General features: G+C 36.3%; 1 protein-coding gene across 8 annotated transcripts in view; it reads right to left on the reverse strand.

The window, feature by feature from the left end:
- Window positions 1–17,364, reverse strand: part of HDAC9 (histone deacetylase 9) — an 856,076-nt gene that overhangs the window by 120,999 nt on the left and 717,713 nt on the right. For all 8 annotated transcript variants that reach the window (XR_004384558.1, XR_004384557.1, XM_032873697.1 and 5 more), the window contains one exon: window positions 15,819–15,937. Coding sequence is in view for 6 of the 8 variants with exons in the window: in XM_032873697.1 (XP_032729588.1) it covers window positions 15,819–15,937 (119 nt within the window). In the remaining 2 variants the exon portion in view is untranslated. The remainder of the gene's footprint in view (window positions 1–15,818; window positions 15,938–17,364) is intronic.

A 17,364-nucleotide genomic window follows, 5' to 3' on the forward strand; every position in this document is an offset into this window, starting at 1 on the left:
CAGGACAAACTCTGCTTATGTATTTTCTTTTCAAATGCAATGCTGATCTGGCCCCAGTTATGGTACAGTTACAGTAACTGCGCTCCTCAAAGTTAAACAGTAGTCATCCTAGCCCAAGGATTGTTTCATGACATCAGTACTAAGCACTATAGATGGGAAATATGCCACAATTTGGTATCTGAGTTGTCATGTGGTGTAAGGAAACAGGCAACTGAATGAGAAAATGAAGGCAGGATAATAGTAAAACACAAAGCACTCACTGAATAAATCTTTTGGCTATCATTTCAAAATATAATCACTCCCAAAACTAATTTATTTTTTAAATATGCTGACATTTTCCCTCTTAATTAACTATGTTGTTTCTTTATGTTGACTGTTACAAGGAACCGTGTTGCCTAACACATTTACGCATATAATATAAATCTGCTGTAAATCCACTTCTCTCTCTTTGCAGGGGGCCATGTCTTAGCTCATGAGTACAACAAAGAGACTAGCATGTGGGAATTTTGAGTCAAAGACTAAGTCTCTGACTAATTCTTATGCAGAATATTCCATGAAAAATAGCAAATATTATCTACAAACTGGTTAGCTCCCATATATTTGGAAAGCTTCGCTTACTGTTTTGACTTGGAAAATTGTATACAAATAAGAAATTCACTGTTGGGAAAATTTCCTTTTATTTTCTGTATTTGCATACTCCAGAATAAGCTTCTACAGCAATTAAAAATCCTACTCAATTGCTGTGAAGTGTGTAAACCTGGCGATTCACAGATCTGTACCCCTGGGGAAAAAAATATATTATATGTTTATAAAAAATAAAATTAAAAAAATAATAAAAAAATTAAAAAAAAATCCTACTCACTTATTTAAGATATTTTTAATAACTTGTTGAGTCAAGTAGAAATGATATTAAGCTAGAATTTAAAAGACATGAGATCAAGTTGTGGTTTTGTTACTCTTATTTGTTATTAAGTGAGCAAGTCACTTAAGTTTTCTGTCACTTTTTAAAAAATTTAGGAATATAAATTTCTGCTAAATCATCTTTAGTGATTTCAGGATAAAAAGGAGATCAAAGAATACAAAAATGCAAAAAAGTATGCTTTATATAATTTATCTCATGTAATCATAAAAATGAAATGAGATAATGCAGAGTAGTGAGTATAGTGCCTACCAGAGAGTAAAAACTCAAAGATTGCCATCAGGTATTACTTTATCATCTACTAAAAACAACACTGCCAAGATGAAATCAATCTGCCTTTCCAGGGAAGAAACCAATCTTCAAGAAGTTGAGTGATGTTCCTGTGGTCATTCTAAGGGCCCAGGCCAGGATTACGATTCATCTACTGGATGACCAGATTGTATTTTCAACTTCAGGGCCATAGTGCCTTCCACAGTCACTGATAGGATAGCTAACTGGGTTAACTTTGTGTAGAAGATCATCTTTTCAATTTAAGTTTAATTTACAAAGTATTGTTGGAAAACACCTGAAAATAATATTTTATTTATTTATTGCATGACTTCTAGTCCATTTTTTCTCTTAAAGTTCAGATTGGACTTGAAGAGTATTAGCACACAACAACATCCTCTCTGCCAGTTTTAACTGGAAAGGAAGGGGTATGATATACAAAGTATAAAAAAGTAAAGAGAAGAAGCAAGATTAGTCGTTTGGGTATATGTTTGTCAAAGACAAGGGATGTGGAAAATGGTGTGAGGAATAGTTACAGAAGGTAGAAAGAATTCTTTCCTTGTTTAACTATCTCCCTCCATGTTTCTAAGTGTTACATACTGCCATGTACTTTTTGTTTAAGTAATCTCTGTGCCCAAGATAGGGCTCAAATTTATGACCCCGAGATCAAGAGTCACATGCTCTACTGACTGAGCCAGCCAGGCTCCCTCAAGTGCTACATACTGAAAAAGAAACAGAAGTCCAACCTGACCAAAAAAAGTCAGTGTTAGATAAAAGATCTGTGAAAGGATATTCACTTCAACATTATTTATAATAGTGAAAATCTAGAAACATCTTGAAGATCCATTAATGGGAGAATAGACAAAATACATGATAGTATGTGTCCATACTGGCCTAAAACAAAGAATTTAAAAGGATATATAAATATTCATGAGTGTAGTTCAAAACAATTTTAAAAGCAAAAAAGCAAGTTCCATAAACTATATGAACAGAATGATAATATTTACCTTTGCAATATATTGTAAATCTAAAACCATATTCACTAAAATACTATTTTATAGTGTGTGTGTATCTGTGTGTACTGGAAAGAATACAGATTATGACAGTAGTTAGAAGAGAAGGGGAATAGGATTTAGGGGCAGTGATTAAAGTGGAGTTCACATTCATTTGCAAATTCTATTTCTTTTACAAACAAAAAGACTTGGAACAAATATAAAAATATTTGGCTAATATATTCTAAACAGTAGAAGAACCAATGAATTTGTTATATAATTCTTTTTATTACTCTTCATCTTTAAACTACCCAAAATTTTTTTAAAAAATTTGAAAATCAATGTATAATTTTAAACAAAATTTCTGAATTCCCAGATTGCATTAGTTTATCCTCTCTAAAAGGAAGACATATTAATATACAAATTATTGATGCAAAGCTTAGTAATTGTTTATAATGTCTGTTTGACTTCCAGGTACAAGACATGGAGATCTTGCAATGTGAGACATATATGAAGTTTGTTTTACAGATAAGAAATCTTTGGATAAACCAGAATGCTCAATATTTTTTTCCAGGGTTGCTTCAGAGATGAACTATATATAACAGAATAACTACACGAGGCATAATGTGAGAAGTAAATCAGCAAAAAGAAACAAACTACACTTTGCCTCAATGTAAAGACTGTGTATGTATATACGTGCGCATGTGCAGGTGTGCGCTGTGTGTGTGTGTGTGTGTGTGTATTCAAAGTAGAGCCAATGGATCCCTTCTCAGAATGTTTTAAGTACATAAAATAAATACATAGCAACAAAGGAAAACACTATATTGAAAATATACCAAACTAACAAAATATGGGGGACAGTAATGGTATAATACATGTAATCCTATATTAATGCATCAAATAACTAATTGGGCAGCAGGTCTGATACATACTATCACTTCAAAGTAATGATGAAAGCAACTGGTCGCTGGAACTATGTACAAAACAATAAAGTGATATGAAAATAACTATCATTCCTACTGGTGATAAAGTCATCTACTTTACCTATATTATCATGGTTTGTTGCCTATATTTATAATGAAAATAAATACCTTCTTAAATTCATACAGCTAATAAGGGGCAAGTAAAAGGGCAAGTAACAGTTTTATTAAAAAACAGTAATTTTTTTTTTCATCTAAGCTCATGAGTCCTATGAGCTGTGGACCCAAATTTAAGAATCTCAGAGATAGAATATGTCTACCATGCATTCACCTACCTCTACTACCAAACAGTTCCTTAAATCTGCTCCAGGTTGTAAAATCAGACAATCTAGTACACTAGTTATATATGTAAAAAATTAAGCACAATCTTAATAAGAACAAGAAGGTGGGTCTACATATTTATAAATGGGCTTTCTGCATCTATTTTTGCATTTCAGAAGTGCTGTTTATTTTCTATTTTCAACTGTATTTTAGATAGTTCAATTGCTTAAAATGCATCACTGGACAACTTATTCTGGATCAGAGTATTAATAATGTCACAATCCAAGCACACCTCAATATACCAAAACAAAAAGCACAGCTTTTAGGCAGGGAGAATGTGAGTTATCCTCATCACAAAATAATAACATGTTATTTTCTTTTAAAAGCATTGCCATTTGTTCCAGTCAACCCCAGATTTATTATAATAAAGGAATGCATATGGATATGGAAATAAGATGTTTCTTACCAACCTGACTTTTGATTGAAGGGACCACCCACAACTATTTACCTAGAATCTTGCACAGCTTCCTAGGATATCTGGCTATCCTCCTCCCTTTTTGTTCAAAGATTTTATTTATTTATTTATTTGACAGACAGAGATCACAAGTAGGCAGAGAGGCAGGCAGAGAGAGAGGGGAAGCAGGCTCCCCACTGAGCAGAGAGCCTGATGCAGGGCTCAATCCCAGGACGCTGGGATCATGACCTGAGCCGAAGGCAGAGGCTTAACCCACTGAGCCACCCAGGTGCCCCCCATCCCATTTTGTTCAAATAAGAATCTCAAACATTTTCCAACAAGTTACAGTATTTGTGTTGTATATTTTGTGTTCAAATACATTACCTAAGACCTTTGGTGAAAGTTTAGAATTGTTGAAACAATATCACCAATATAAGTAAAACTTTCAACTCACAATGCCTCATCACTTATTCCTTATGTTGCAGGTATAATTTTTATCTCTCTACTCTCCCCCATTTTTTTTTTCTGATTAGGAAACTAATTTGATTACAAAATTAGTAAGGGACAAAGTTGAGACTTGAACATATATCTTCTGGCACCAAAATGAGTTATTCTGCACTCTCCTCTAATTTTTCATCTTTATTTCAAGTTTATTATTTAAAGGATTCACTCTTCCACTGTACTGCTTTTCTGAACAGAAATGAAATGAGTTACCTTACCATCTAGATTCTAGTAGGTATTAGCAGCAGGAATTCAGTGTTTTTGTCCAAAACCCATTGCTACAAGGAAACCATGACTTCCCCCTTTAATATTTATATTCTTTTTAATACTATTTCTATTAAAAGAAAATGTTGCACATGTGACCACTGTCAGAAACACAGGTTTGTGATAATTAAAATATTATAGGAGATAAGAATAATAAACCTTGGAAAGAAGTGGCAGTAATTGCAAAAAAAATCCTAAAACCCAATTCGAGTAGCATCAAATACAGAAATAAGCCTCTGACTTGCTTAAAAGACAATAAGTTCATCTACCTTTATTCATTTTAAAAAAGAAGTTATTTAGAAAATGTGCCAGGCAGTGAACCAGCTCTGATGACACAGCACAGAAACGTATGAGAGAGGTTAATCTGATGGTAGCTGGATGGGCAGATATTCTGGTTAATCAACTGTGCATAATATTCCACCAGTTTCCATCCTAATCTAAAAGAACTGAAACCCTTCAGCTTAAGGTTGATCTTTCATGAAATGGCATTTGGTAAATGTCTTCCAGACACTCCTTTTCTCCATGCCTGTTTGCTATGGTCTGAAATTCTATCATGAAAAGATAAAGCATTGATTCCATAATTACAGATAAATAATAAAAGATGCAACTGCTAAACAGAACTATCTCATTAGCTGAAATACACTCACTTTAAAAAGTGTATAATTAGGTAATGAATACAACATACAAGTGAATGTGATCAGGTTCTTTCTAGCAGAGAAAATTAGAGACAGAGGACAGCTATGGACATATTAAGAGAGGGCTAGAATCATCAGTGAGAGAAAAAGAAAAAAAGTCAACTTCACCAAAAAGTAATTAATTCTGGCTTCATCTGCCTTCAACTCTCTGGACAAATAAAATGTGCCGACAGAGGACATCTTGAACCACACACTCTGTATACACAGGGAGTTGAAGCACATATATCCATCATAAGCTGATGAAGTAGACCAACATAACCTGATATACCTATCAAGTTAATTTGTTGGAACTATTTGTTGACTGGCTCAACAAACAACTTTTTAGAGACTTATTTTTGGAGGATTGACTAAACAAGGAATTTTTGTACTTCCTCAGGAAAAACACAGAGCTAAGAACGAATTCATTTCTATAGGTACCTACTTCACAAGAGTGCTCTTTCCTTGTAAGACAGACATTCATGGTGGGATAAAAGGAATAAGAGGATAACTAAAAAGGATAAAACATTTTATCAAAAAGAAGATGGTAATTCAAGACTAAGATATGTTATTTGAATTTTTTCACCAACTAATGGGTGTTTTTTACTTGTCCAAATAACATTTATTTATTTGCTGAGGGAAGTAGTTACTATCTCAAAAACTACAAAAATACCCTCTGAAAAAAGATCATTTTTTTTTAATCACACATGGGTATCACATCACAATGACTTCTGAATTATTTTAAAGAAGGAAAATTATTATTCACATGATAAAAGAAATTTGCATATAGTTTACTATATGAAGCCAATGAAAGGAGAGAACATATAAATGTCTTGAAAAGGAAGAAAACATACATTTTTCTGCAAATTAACATGAACTGAAGAAACAATTTTTTTTAATGTTGACAACACCATAAGACCAGGGATGCTGCAATATGATGATTCAATTTTGTTTCATTTTATTGTTGGAACATGGCACTTAATTGTCATGTTAATCTTCTTAAACTGTAACCTAAAGATATCTAGATCTGAATGAGAATATTTTTAAAGGATACACTGATAATTTCATGGTAAAGTTTGATGTAGTATTTAGGGTAGGACATAAAGATACTTATTCCTTTCAGTGTAGGCCTTAGTCCTGGTGGTTAATTGAAAAAACAGATTTTAAATAATGAATTCAGACTATTTCAAACTTTGGCACAAACAAATATGAATATTTTTGTTGTAGAGAATATTTAATATGTAAAGAAATGAGGGGAGAAGAGAGGAAGGAAGAAAAATAGTACTAGCCAAAAATCGACTTTAATTTAAATCACCTCTATGGCTGCACTGAAATTTTTGTCATAGCATCAAACAAGTCTTCAAAAAAAATCAGATAATGAATTAGATATCTAAATACAAATAAGTGAGAACACTAGTTGTTTTGACTTAATTTATCTTTTACTTTTAGGACTATTAAAATTATTTTAAAAGATTTATTTGATGTGCTAAGACAGTAAAATTTTAGCATCTGTGACACAGTATGTAAAAACCACTCTCTAAAATCCTTAGACATTCTACTGGAGCAAGGGTGAGTTTAGGTGAAATGGGAAAACATTAGGTTATGAATTTGTTTCTGTAATTTCTACCTATGTTTTACTGTAGTAATTAGCCCATTTCTAGCTTCATTTTGAGACTCCTCGGAAATGGAGAATGACTTCCGGCATAAGACCATGGAGGTCCACTAGTAATTGCCTATGGAGAACTTTCAGACCAAAGCAACATAAATGCATCTGCCGCATGGTTAGAAAAAAAAAACAAAAAGACCCAGGGGTAAGCTATTTGGGGAGCAACTATACAGCTGTCTAGTAATCCTAACCTCTACCTAGTTATGGCAGCATCGCTAGAAAATATGGCTGGTAAACTCAGGCCTCCATGAGATGATAGGTACAAACAGCGGCCCAGATGTGATGCTCTGTGGTTTTTCATTTAAGTATCACAGGACTAGTCAGTGTCTATCACAGCCTGCACTTGGGGAGTTAAGGGTCTGCATCCAACTACTCTGTTCTCAAGCACTTTACAAAACATTTTTCTCTTTAGTGGAAAAAATCCAGTGAAAGCCTCATACAATTTTATCTAAATATGAATTCAGAATAAATATTTTTATCTTGGGGAGGAGTCAAGATGGCAGAGAAGTAGCAGGCTGAGACTACTTCAGGTAGCGGGAGATCAGCTAGATAGCTTATCTAAAGATTGCAAACACCTACAAATCCAACGGGAGATCGAAGAGAAGAAGAACAGCAATTCTAGAAACAGAAAATCAACCACTTTCTGAAAGTTAGGACTGGCGGAGAAGTGAATCCAAAGCGACGGGAAGATAGACCGCGGGGGGAGGGGCAGGCTCCCGGCAAGCGGCGGATCAACGAAGCACAAAATCAGGACTTTTAAAAGTCTGTTCTGCTGAGGGACATCGCTCCAGAGGCTTAACCGGGGTGAAGCCCACGCAGGGTCAGTGTGGCCTCAGGTCCCGCAGGGTCACAGAAGGATCGGGGGTGTCTGAGTGTCGCAGAGCTTACAGGTATTAGAAGGGGGAAGCTGGCTACAGAGACAGAGCCGAGGAGTGAGCTCTAAGCTCGGGGTTACCTTGAACCGGTCGCAGGCTCAGTCAGCTCGGAGCACGGCCGGAGGCAGGGTGACGGGAGTAATTGGGCGCTGTTCTCTGAGGGCGCACTGAGGAGTGGGGCCCCGGGCTCTCGGCTCCTCCGGGCCGGAGACTGGGAGGCCGCCATCTTCATTCCCGTCCTCCGGATCTCTACGGAAAGCGCTCAGGGAACAAAAGCTCCCGAAAGCAAACCAGAGTGGATTACTCAGCCCGGCCCGGTAAGGGCTGTGCAACTCCGCCTGGGGCAAAGACACTTGAGAATCACTACAACAGGCCCCTCCCCCAGAAGATCAACAAGAAACCCAGCCAGGACCAAGTTCACCTACAAAGGAGTGCAGTTTCAATACCAAGGAGAGCAGCGGAATTCCAGAGGAGGAGAAAGCAAAGCATGGAACTCATGGCTTTCTCCCCATGATTCTTTAGCCTTGGAGTTAATTTAATTTTTTTTTCTTTTTTCAATTTTTTTTCTCTTCTTCTGCTAAATTTTTTAAACTTTTACCCTTTCCTTTTTTAACATTTTTTAACTAGTTTATCTAATATATATATTTTTTTTTTCTTTTTATATTTTTTCCTTATTAGTTTTCTTTTTTTAATTGTTTCTTTTTTTCTCTCTTTTTTTTTTTCTTTCTGAACCTCTTTTTATCCCCTTTCTCCCCCCCTCACGATTTGGGATCTCTTCTGATTTGGCTAAAGCTTATTTTCCTGGGGTTGTTGCCACCCTTTTAGTATTTTACTTGCTCCTTCATATACTCTTATCTGGACAAAATGACAAGGCGAAAAAATTTACCACAAAAAAAAGAACAAGAGGCAGTACCGAAGGCTAGGGACCCAATCAATACAGACTTTGGTAATATGTCAGATCTAGAGTTCAGAATGACGATTCTCAAGGTTCTACCCGGGCTCGAAAAAGGCATGGAAGATATTAGAGAAACCCTCTCGGGAGATATAAAAGCCCTTTCTGGAGAAATAAAAGAACTAAAATCTAACCAAGTTGAAATCAAAAAAGCTATTAATGAGGTGCAATCAAAAACGGAGGCTCTCACTGCTAGGATAAATGAGGCAGAAGAATTAGCGATATAGAAGACCAAATGACAGAATAAAGAAGCTGAGCAAAAGAGGGACAAACAGCTACTGGACCACGAGGGGAGAATTTGAGAGATAGGTGACACCATACGACGAAACAACATTAGAATAATTGGGATTCCAGAAGAAGCATAAAGAGAGAGGGGAGCAGAAGGTATATTGGAGAGAATTATTGGAGAGAATTTCCCCATTATGGCAAAGGAAACAAGCATCAAAATCCAGGAGGCACAGAGAACCCCCCTCAAAATCAATAAGAATAGGTCCACACCCCATCACCTAATAGTAAAATTTACAAGTCTTAGTAACAAAGAGAAAATCCTGAAAGCAGCCCGGGAAAAGAAGTCTGTAACATACAATGCTAAAAATATTAGATTGGCAGCAGATTTATCCACAGAGACCTGGCAGGCCAGAAAGAGCTGGCATGATATATTCAGAGCACTAAACGAGAAAAACATGCAGCCAAGAATATTATATCCAGCTAGGCTATCATTGAAAATAGAAGGAGAGATTAAAAGCTTCCAGGACAAACAAAAACTGAAAAAATTTGCAAACACCAAACCAGCTCTACAGGAAATATTGAAAAGGGTCCTCTAAGCAAAGAGAGAGCCTAAAAGTAGTAGATCAGAAAGGAACAGAGACAATATACAATAACAGTCACCTTACAGGCAATACAATGGCACTAAATTCATATCTCTCAATAGTTACCCTGAATGTTAATGGGCTAAATGCCCCCAATCAAAAGACATGGGATATCAGAATGGATAAAAAAACAAAACCCATCAATATGCTGTCTGCAAGAAACTCATTTTAGACCCGAAGATACCTTCAGATTTAAAGTGAGGGGGTAGAAAAGAATTTACCATGCTAATGGACATCAGAAGAAAGCAGGAGTGGCAATCCTTATATCAGATCAATTAGATTTTAAGCCAAAGACTATAATAAGAGATGAGGAAGGACACTATATCATACTCAAAGGATCTGTCCAACAAGAAGATCTAACAATTTTAAATATCTATGCCCCTAACGTGGGAGCAGCCAACTAGATAAACCAATTAATAACAAAATCAAAGAAACACATCAACAATCATACAATAAGAGTAGGGGACTTAACACTCCCCTCACTAAAATGGATAGATCATCCAAGCAAAAGATCAACAAGGAAATAAAGGCCTAAAATGACACACTGGACTAGATGGACATCACAGATAGATTCAGAACATTTCATCCCAAAGCAACAGAATACACATTCTTCTCTAGTGCACATGGAACATTCTCCAGATCACATCCTCGGTCCTAAATCAGGTCTCAACCGGTATCAAAAGATCGGGATCATTCCCTGCATATTTTCAGACCACAATGCTCTGAAGCTAGAACTCAATCACAAGAGGAAATTTGGAAAGAACCCAAATACATGGAGACTAAACAGCATCCTTCTAAAGAATGAATGGGTCAACCAGGAAATTAAAGAAGAATTGAAAAAATTCATGGAAACAAATGATAATGAAAACACAACGGTTCAAAATCTGTGGGACACAAAAAGGCAGTCCTGAGAGGAAAATATGTAGTGGTACAAGCCTTTCTCAAGAAACAAGAAAGATCTCAGGTACACAACCTAACCCTACACCTAAAGGAGCTGGAGAAAGAAAAAGAAAGAAACCCTAAACCCAGCAGAAGAGAAATCATAAAGATCAGAGCAGAAATCAATGAAATAGAAACCAAAAAAACAATAGAACAAATCAATGAAACTAGGAGCTGGTTCTTTGAAAGAATTAATAAGATTGATAAACCCCTGGCCAGACTTATCAAAAAGAAAAGAGAAAAGACCCAAATAAATAAAATCATGAATGAAAGAGGAGAGATCACAACTAACACCAAAGAAATACAGACAATTATAAGAACATACTATGAGCAACTCTACGCCAACAAATTTGACAATCTGGAAGAAATAGATGCATTCCTAGAGACATATAAACTACCACAACTGAACCAGGAAGAAAAAGAAAGCCTGAACAGACCCATAACCAGTAAGGAGATTGAAACAGTCATCAAAAATCTCCAAACAAACAAAAGCCCAGGGCCAGACGGCTTCCCGGGGGAGTTCTACCAAACATTTAAAGAAGAACTAATTCCTCTTCTCCTGAAACTGTTCCAAAAAATAGAAATGGAAGGAAAACTTCCAAACTCATTTTATGAGGCCAGCATCACCTTGATCCCAAAACCAGACAAGGATCCCATCAAAAAAGAGAACTACAGACCAATATCCTTGATGAACACAGATGCAAAAATTCTCACCAAAATACTAGCCAATAGGATTCAACAGTACATTAAAAGGATTATTCACCACGACCAAGTGGGATTTATTCCAGGGCTGCAAGGTTGGTTCAACATCCGCAAATCAATCAATGTGATACAACACATTAATAAAGGAAAGAACAAGAACCATATGATAATCTCCATAGATGCTGAAAAAGCATTTGACAAAGTACAGCATCCCTTCCTGATCAAAACTCTTCAAAGTGTAGGGATAGAGGGCACATACCTCAATATTATCAAAGCCATCTATGAAAAACCCACTGCAAATATCATTCTCAATGGAGAAAAACTGAAAGCTTTTCCGCTAAGGTCAGGAACACGGCAGGGATGTCCGTTATCACCACTGCTATTCAACATAGTACTAGAAGTCCTAGCCTCAGCAATCAGACAACAAAAGGAAATTAAAGGCATCCAAATCGGCAAAGAAGAAGTCAAACTATCACTCTTCGCAGATGATATGATACTATATGTGGAAAACCCAAAAGACTCCACTCCAAAACTGCTAGAACTTGTACAGGAATTCAGTAAAGTGTCAGGATATAAAACCAATGCACAGAAATCAGTTGCATTTCTCTACACCAACAACAACAAGACAGAAGAAAGAGAAATTAAGGAGTCCATTCCATTTACAATTGCACCCAAAACTATAAGATACCTAGGAATAAACCTAACCAAAGAGACTAAGAATCTATACACAGAAAACTATAAAGTACTCATGAAAGAAATTGAGGAAGACACAAAGAAATGGAAAAATGTTCCATGCTCCTGGATTGGAAGAATAAATATTGTGAAAATGTCTATGCTACCTAAAGCAATCTACACATTTAATGCAATTCCTATCAAAGTACTATCTATTTTTTTCAAAGAAATGGAACAAATAATCCTAAAATTTATATAGAACCAGAAAAGACCTCGAATAGCCAAAGGAATATTGAAAAAGAAAGCCAAAGTCGGTGGCATCACAATTCCGGACTTCAAGCTCTATTACAAAGCTGTCATCATCAAGACAGCATGGTACTGGCACAAAAACAGACACATAGATCAATGGAACAGAATAGAGAGCCCAGAAATAGACCCTCAACTCTATTGTCAACTAATCTTCGACAAAGCAGGAAAGAATGTCCAGTGGAAAAAAGACAGCCTCTTCAATAAATGGTGTTGGGAAAATTGGACAGCCACATGCAGAAAAATGAAATTGGATCATTTCCTTACACCACACATGAAAATAGACTCAAAATGGATGAAGGACCTCAATGTGAGAAAGGAATCCATCAAAATCCTTGAGGAGAACACAGGCAGCAACCTCTTCGACCTCAGCCACGGCAACATCTTCCTAGGAAAATTGCCAAAGGCAAGGGAAGCAAGGGCAAAAATGAAGTATTGGGATTTTATCAAGATCAAAAGCTTTTGCACAGCAAAGGAAACAGTTAACAAAACCAAAAGACAACTGACAGAATGGGAGAAGATATTTGCAAACGACATATCAGATAAAGGGCTAGTGTCCAGAATCTATAAAGAACTTAGCAAACTCAACACCCAAAGAACAAATAATCCCATCAAGAAATGGGCAGAAGACATGAACAGACATTTCTGCAAAGAAGACATCCAGATGGCCAACAGACACATGAAAAAGTGCTCCATATCACTCGGCATCAGGGAAATACAAATCAAAAACACCATGAGATATCACCTCACACCAGTCAGAATGGCTAAAATTAACAAGTCCGGAAATGACAGATGCTGGCGAGGATGCGGAGAAAGGGGAACCCTCCTACACTGTTGGTGGGAATGCAAGCTGGTGCAACCACTCTGGAAAACAGCATGGAGGTTCCTCAAAATGTTGAAAATAGAACTACCCTATGACCCAGCAATTGCACTGCTGGGTATTTACCCTAAAGATACAAACGTAGTGATCCGAAGGGGCACGTGCACCCGAATGTTTATAGCAGCAATGTCTACAATAGCCAAACTATGGAAAGAACCTAGATGTCCATCAACAGACGAATGGATAAAGAAGATGTGGTATATATACACAATGGAATACTATGCAGCCATCAAAAGAAATGAAATCTTGCCATTTGCGACAACGTGGATGGAACTAGAGGGTATCATGCTTAGCGAAATAAGTCAATCGGAGAAAGACAACTATCATATGATCTCCCTGACATGAGGGAGAGGAGATGCAACATGGGGGGTTAAGGGGGTAGGAGAAGAGTAGATGAAACAAGATGGGATTGGGAGGGAGACAAACCATAAGTGACTCTTAATCTCACAAAACAAACTGAGGGTTGATGGGGGGAAGGGAGTTGGGAGAGGGGGTGTGGGGTTATGGACACTGGGGAGGGTACGTGCTATGGTGAGTGCTGTGAAGTGTGTAAACCTGGCGATTCACAGACCTGTACCCCTGGGGATAAAAATATATGTTTATAAAAAAATAAAATTTAAAAAACAACAACAAAAAAAGATTTTTATCTTAACCCCAATTATTTCAGATGGTAAAATGAATTAGTTTTCTCATCTATGCAATATGTGAACTGTTTTAGGTAGTCTCTACTACCATCTCTTGAGTTCTAGGATTTCCTTTCCTCATCGTGTATCTTTTTCCTAAACTGTAAGTACCCAGAGAGTGACAATTATTAAATCAGTTAAAATTTATGTCTGTCTATTTTTCTTAGGAAACAAATCACCTTGTAAGGAAACATGGTCTGTTGAGTAGAAAAGACACAAGAAGGAAAAACAGGTAAGGAGGGGTGAAGGATTGAAGAGATGACAGACAAACTTAGCTGGAACAATGAAGAGCTTACCCCCAAATGGATAAAGAAACACAACATAATAAAGGTCTCCGTGCATTGTACTGAAGATAAAAGGAGTAGAAACCATGTACCTTAGGTCTATGACTAAAAGAAACCACACTACTACTACTTTCTATTCTACTTTCCAAGATGACATTTGATATTTGAATTCCACTTGGCAAAAAATGAACAAACAAGCAAACAAAAAGATTAGTTCCTTCCAGCTAGTTCTGAGAAATGGACTCATTACACCTTGCCTCCTTGGCAGGAAGAAACACCCAAATACAGACAGTCCTCCTTCTCGAGGGAGAGTCTTGTATTTAATGGCAAGGAACACCTTTTCTAGATTTCTGTCTTTGCTCCATGTGTTTTCCATTGTTTGGGTATATATCAACTTGAAGTATAAGGTCTTCTTTTCTCTTTATTTAGACTAAACTTGTCACCAGTCTTGATGCTAATTAGGATGCAGTGGGAAGACTGACTTCCCACTAAAGTGGAGTGGAATTCCATGAAGAAAGAAAAGGGATCATAAAGACATCTGATAAAACCAAACACCTCTCTATTCAATTTTACAAACTTGTGAATTATTATGTTTTGCTTGTGTTTGTGGAGTTGCCTCTTTCAATGTGTTTTCAATAGACGACAAGGCACCAAAAACCATGGGTAAATAATAGAAGTTAAAAATAGTTACTACCTAACAATGTTACTGGAACAATTAGAGTGTAGAAAACTCTCTCATATGAGAAGCCAACTAAAAACAAAGGTTGGCATGATGCTGGTTCTTTGGTTCTTTTCAAAATTAATAAAACACACTTGCTCTAAACTCATCTCTCTCAGTTAAAACTATTTGGGTTGTTTTGATTTGTTTCCAACCCCCACTAAAATACACAATAACGGATCCTTTGTGCAATTCGGCTTTTTTCCTTCTTCTTTTTTATATATATCCAGAGTACCAGCATACATTTGTATGCATGGGCTATACATATGCCTTATTTTCACACTCAGAGAACATGGGAATTATTTTTGAAGAAAGCCTCTTTCCAGCCAGATTCCATTAGGTCACATTATTCAAATGCAGTATAACATAAAATTCATTTGTTTTCATCTGGTGTCTAGCTGTTAAGGAACAGAGCCAAAACTTTAACCTTTGCAACACAACAGAAGAGGAGTAGAGAACCTGAGCATTGTCTATGGGCATGTACAGAGCTTCTGAGCAAGGGGAACTACACTTTTATATTCAAACCTAGAAGATTATAGCATATATTAGGAAAGAGCTATTTTTTACCATATGTACAATGGAATAAAAACAGTGACTTCCATTCTCTTTTTGAAAAGCCCAGGAGCTTTTCTAGACTCATGACCTCTGAAGTCATTTAACATATTTTAAACAGAAGTCCTATCACTTCTGCCTTTAAATAGCAAAACGGGACTCCTGAAAAACATAAAGGTTCTGAAATGCCCCATCGAGTCTACCAAAAGAAACAATTTAACTTTGTTTTTCTTAAGGGCAAACATCCTTACAGAGAGATGAATCTGACAAAGCAATAAACACAATCTGAATTATTTTCAAAAAGCCTTACCTAAGTTTATTAGACACATGTAAAAGGTACTATCTATTTTAAAGACCTAAAAGAGATTATTATGTCTTAGCATTTCATAAATTTCTAAAAGATATACTCACATTTTGCTGTCACTTTGTACCCCCCCAGAGGAGGGGCATGGCCTTCTAATGCATCAAATCCAGCGGAAACTAGGACCATGTCTGGATCAAACTCTTTGGCCACAGGCGTCACTACAGTCCTGCACAGTAAAAAGGCAACCAGTTACACATGGGAATGGCGAATACCTTTAAAAATTGTGCAATGAAAATGACTTGGCACATCCTCAAGAAGTTCCCAAGAATAAAGAAAAGGGAAAAAGAAAATACTATTTGAATGGATCAAAAACTTATCATTTCCTTACTAGTGAATCACTGTTATTTTAGCATCCCAATTCAGTCTTTTTTCTTTCATCTTTTTTCTCTCTAAATTAAAAAAAAAAAAAATGTTTTGCAGGTACATTCTAAGGCCATCACATTACATGCACATCTGTGGCTGTTTTACCCCACTGCCTATAAAAAAGTGCTTCTTCCAAGGGAGTGACTAATGTTTTACAGAGGAAAGTCAAAGCTTTAGTGAAAACCCGGCTTGCTCCAGTTAGTGAGAACTTGGTGTAAATTTGAACTATAAATTTCTTTTGAGAAAAAGTTGCTTTTTCCAACTTAAAAAAATTTTTTTTTAAATATTTGTCATGGTAGGGGGTAACTCTTGCAAAGGAAAAATGCGAAATTCCTTTAATAAAATCCAGATTATAATGTTAAGTGAGTCCAAGGTCAGAGACACCAGGAATGTGTTAGTCTCATCCATGACAGCGACCCCTGCTGGCCCTATTTAGACACTTCAGCATCTATGTCTTCAGCCTTCTCAGACCACCCTGCCCCCTTTTTCCTTAGTGCTGGATTTGAGAGAAAATGACTAATGGATGCTACTGGGCTTTGTAAAATTAAAAAATTAATGTAGGCTTCAAGACCAACTGCCATTATTATTAAGACTCAGATTTCCAAAGACTATTTAATAAGAGCGGGGAAGTGCCCACAACAGCAGATTTAAAAAGTGGTAAGGCCTCTGCTGCGTGTTTAGGAGAAATAACCGAACTAAATATTAAAATTGCTATCCTTAAGTAGTGACAAAATTGAGTTCTTTTCATTATTTTATGTTTGCAGATTTCTCAGATTTTTAAAGTGACCGCATATTAGTTTTACACTTAAAAATTTAACAAGAAGTTGTTGAAATTATAAAACAAAAAATACTTATTTGAAATTCATAAATGAATGAAAAGATAGTTCTCAGTTTAGTTTTTTGAAGATTCTCCATACTGTTTTCCATTGTGGCTAGACCCAATAGACAATTCTACCAACAGTACATAAAGTTTCCGTTTTCTCCACCCCCATGCCAACATTTGTCGTCTCTTATATTTTTTATGATGGCCATCTAACAGACCTCAGGTAATATCTCATCATGGTGTTAATTTGCATGTCCCTAATCATTAGTGATCTTGAGCATCATTTCATGTACCTGTTGGTCTTATGTATATCTTCTCTGGAAAATGTCTATTCAGATCCTTTGGTTCATTTTTAAAAATTGGGTTGTGTTGTTTCTATTGAGTTGTATGAGTTCTTTATATGTTTT

The sequence above is a fragment of the Lontra canadensis genome, unplaced genomic scaffold (genome assembly GCF_010015895.1).
Source record: "Lontra canadensis isolate GAN:19392208 unplaced genomic scaffold, GSC_riverotter_1.0 scaffold2, whole genome shotgun sequence".
Taxonomy (NCBI): domain Eukaryota; kingdom Metazoa; phylum Chordata; class Mammalia; order Carnivora; family Mustelidae; genus Lontra; species Lontra canadensis.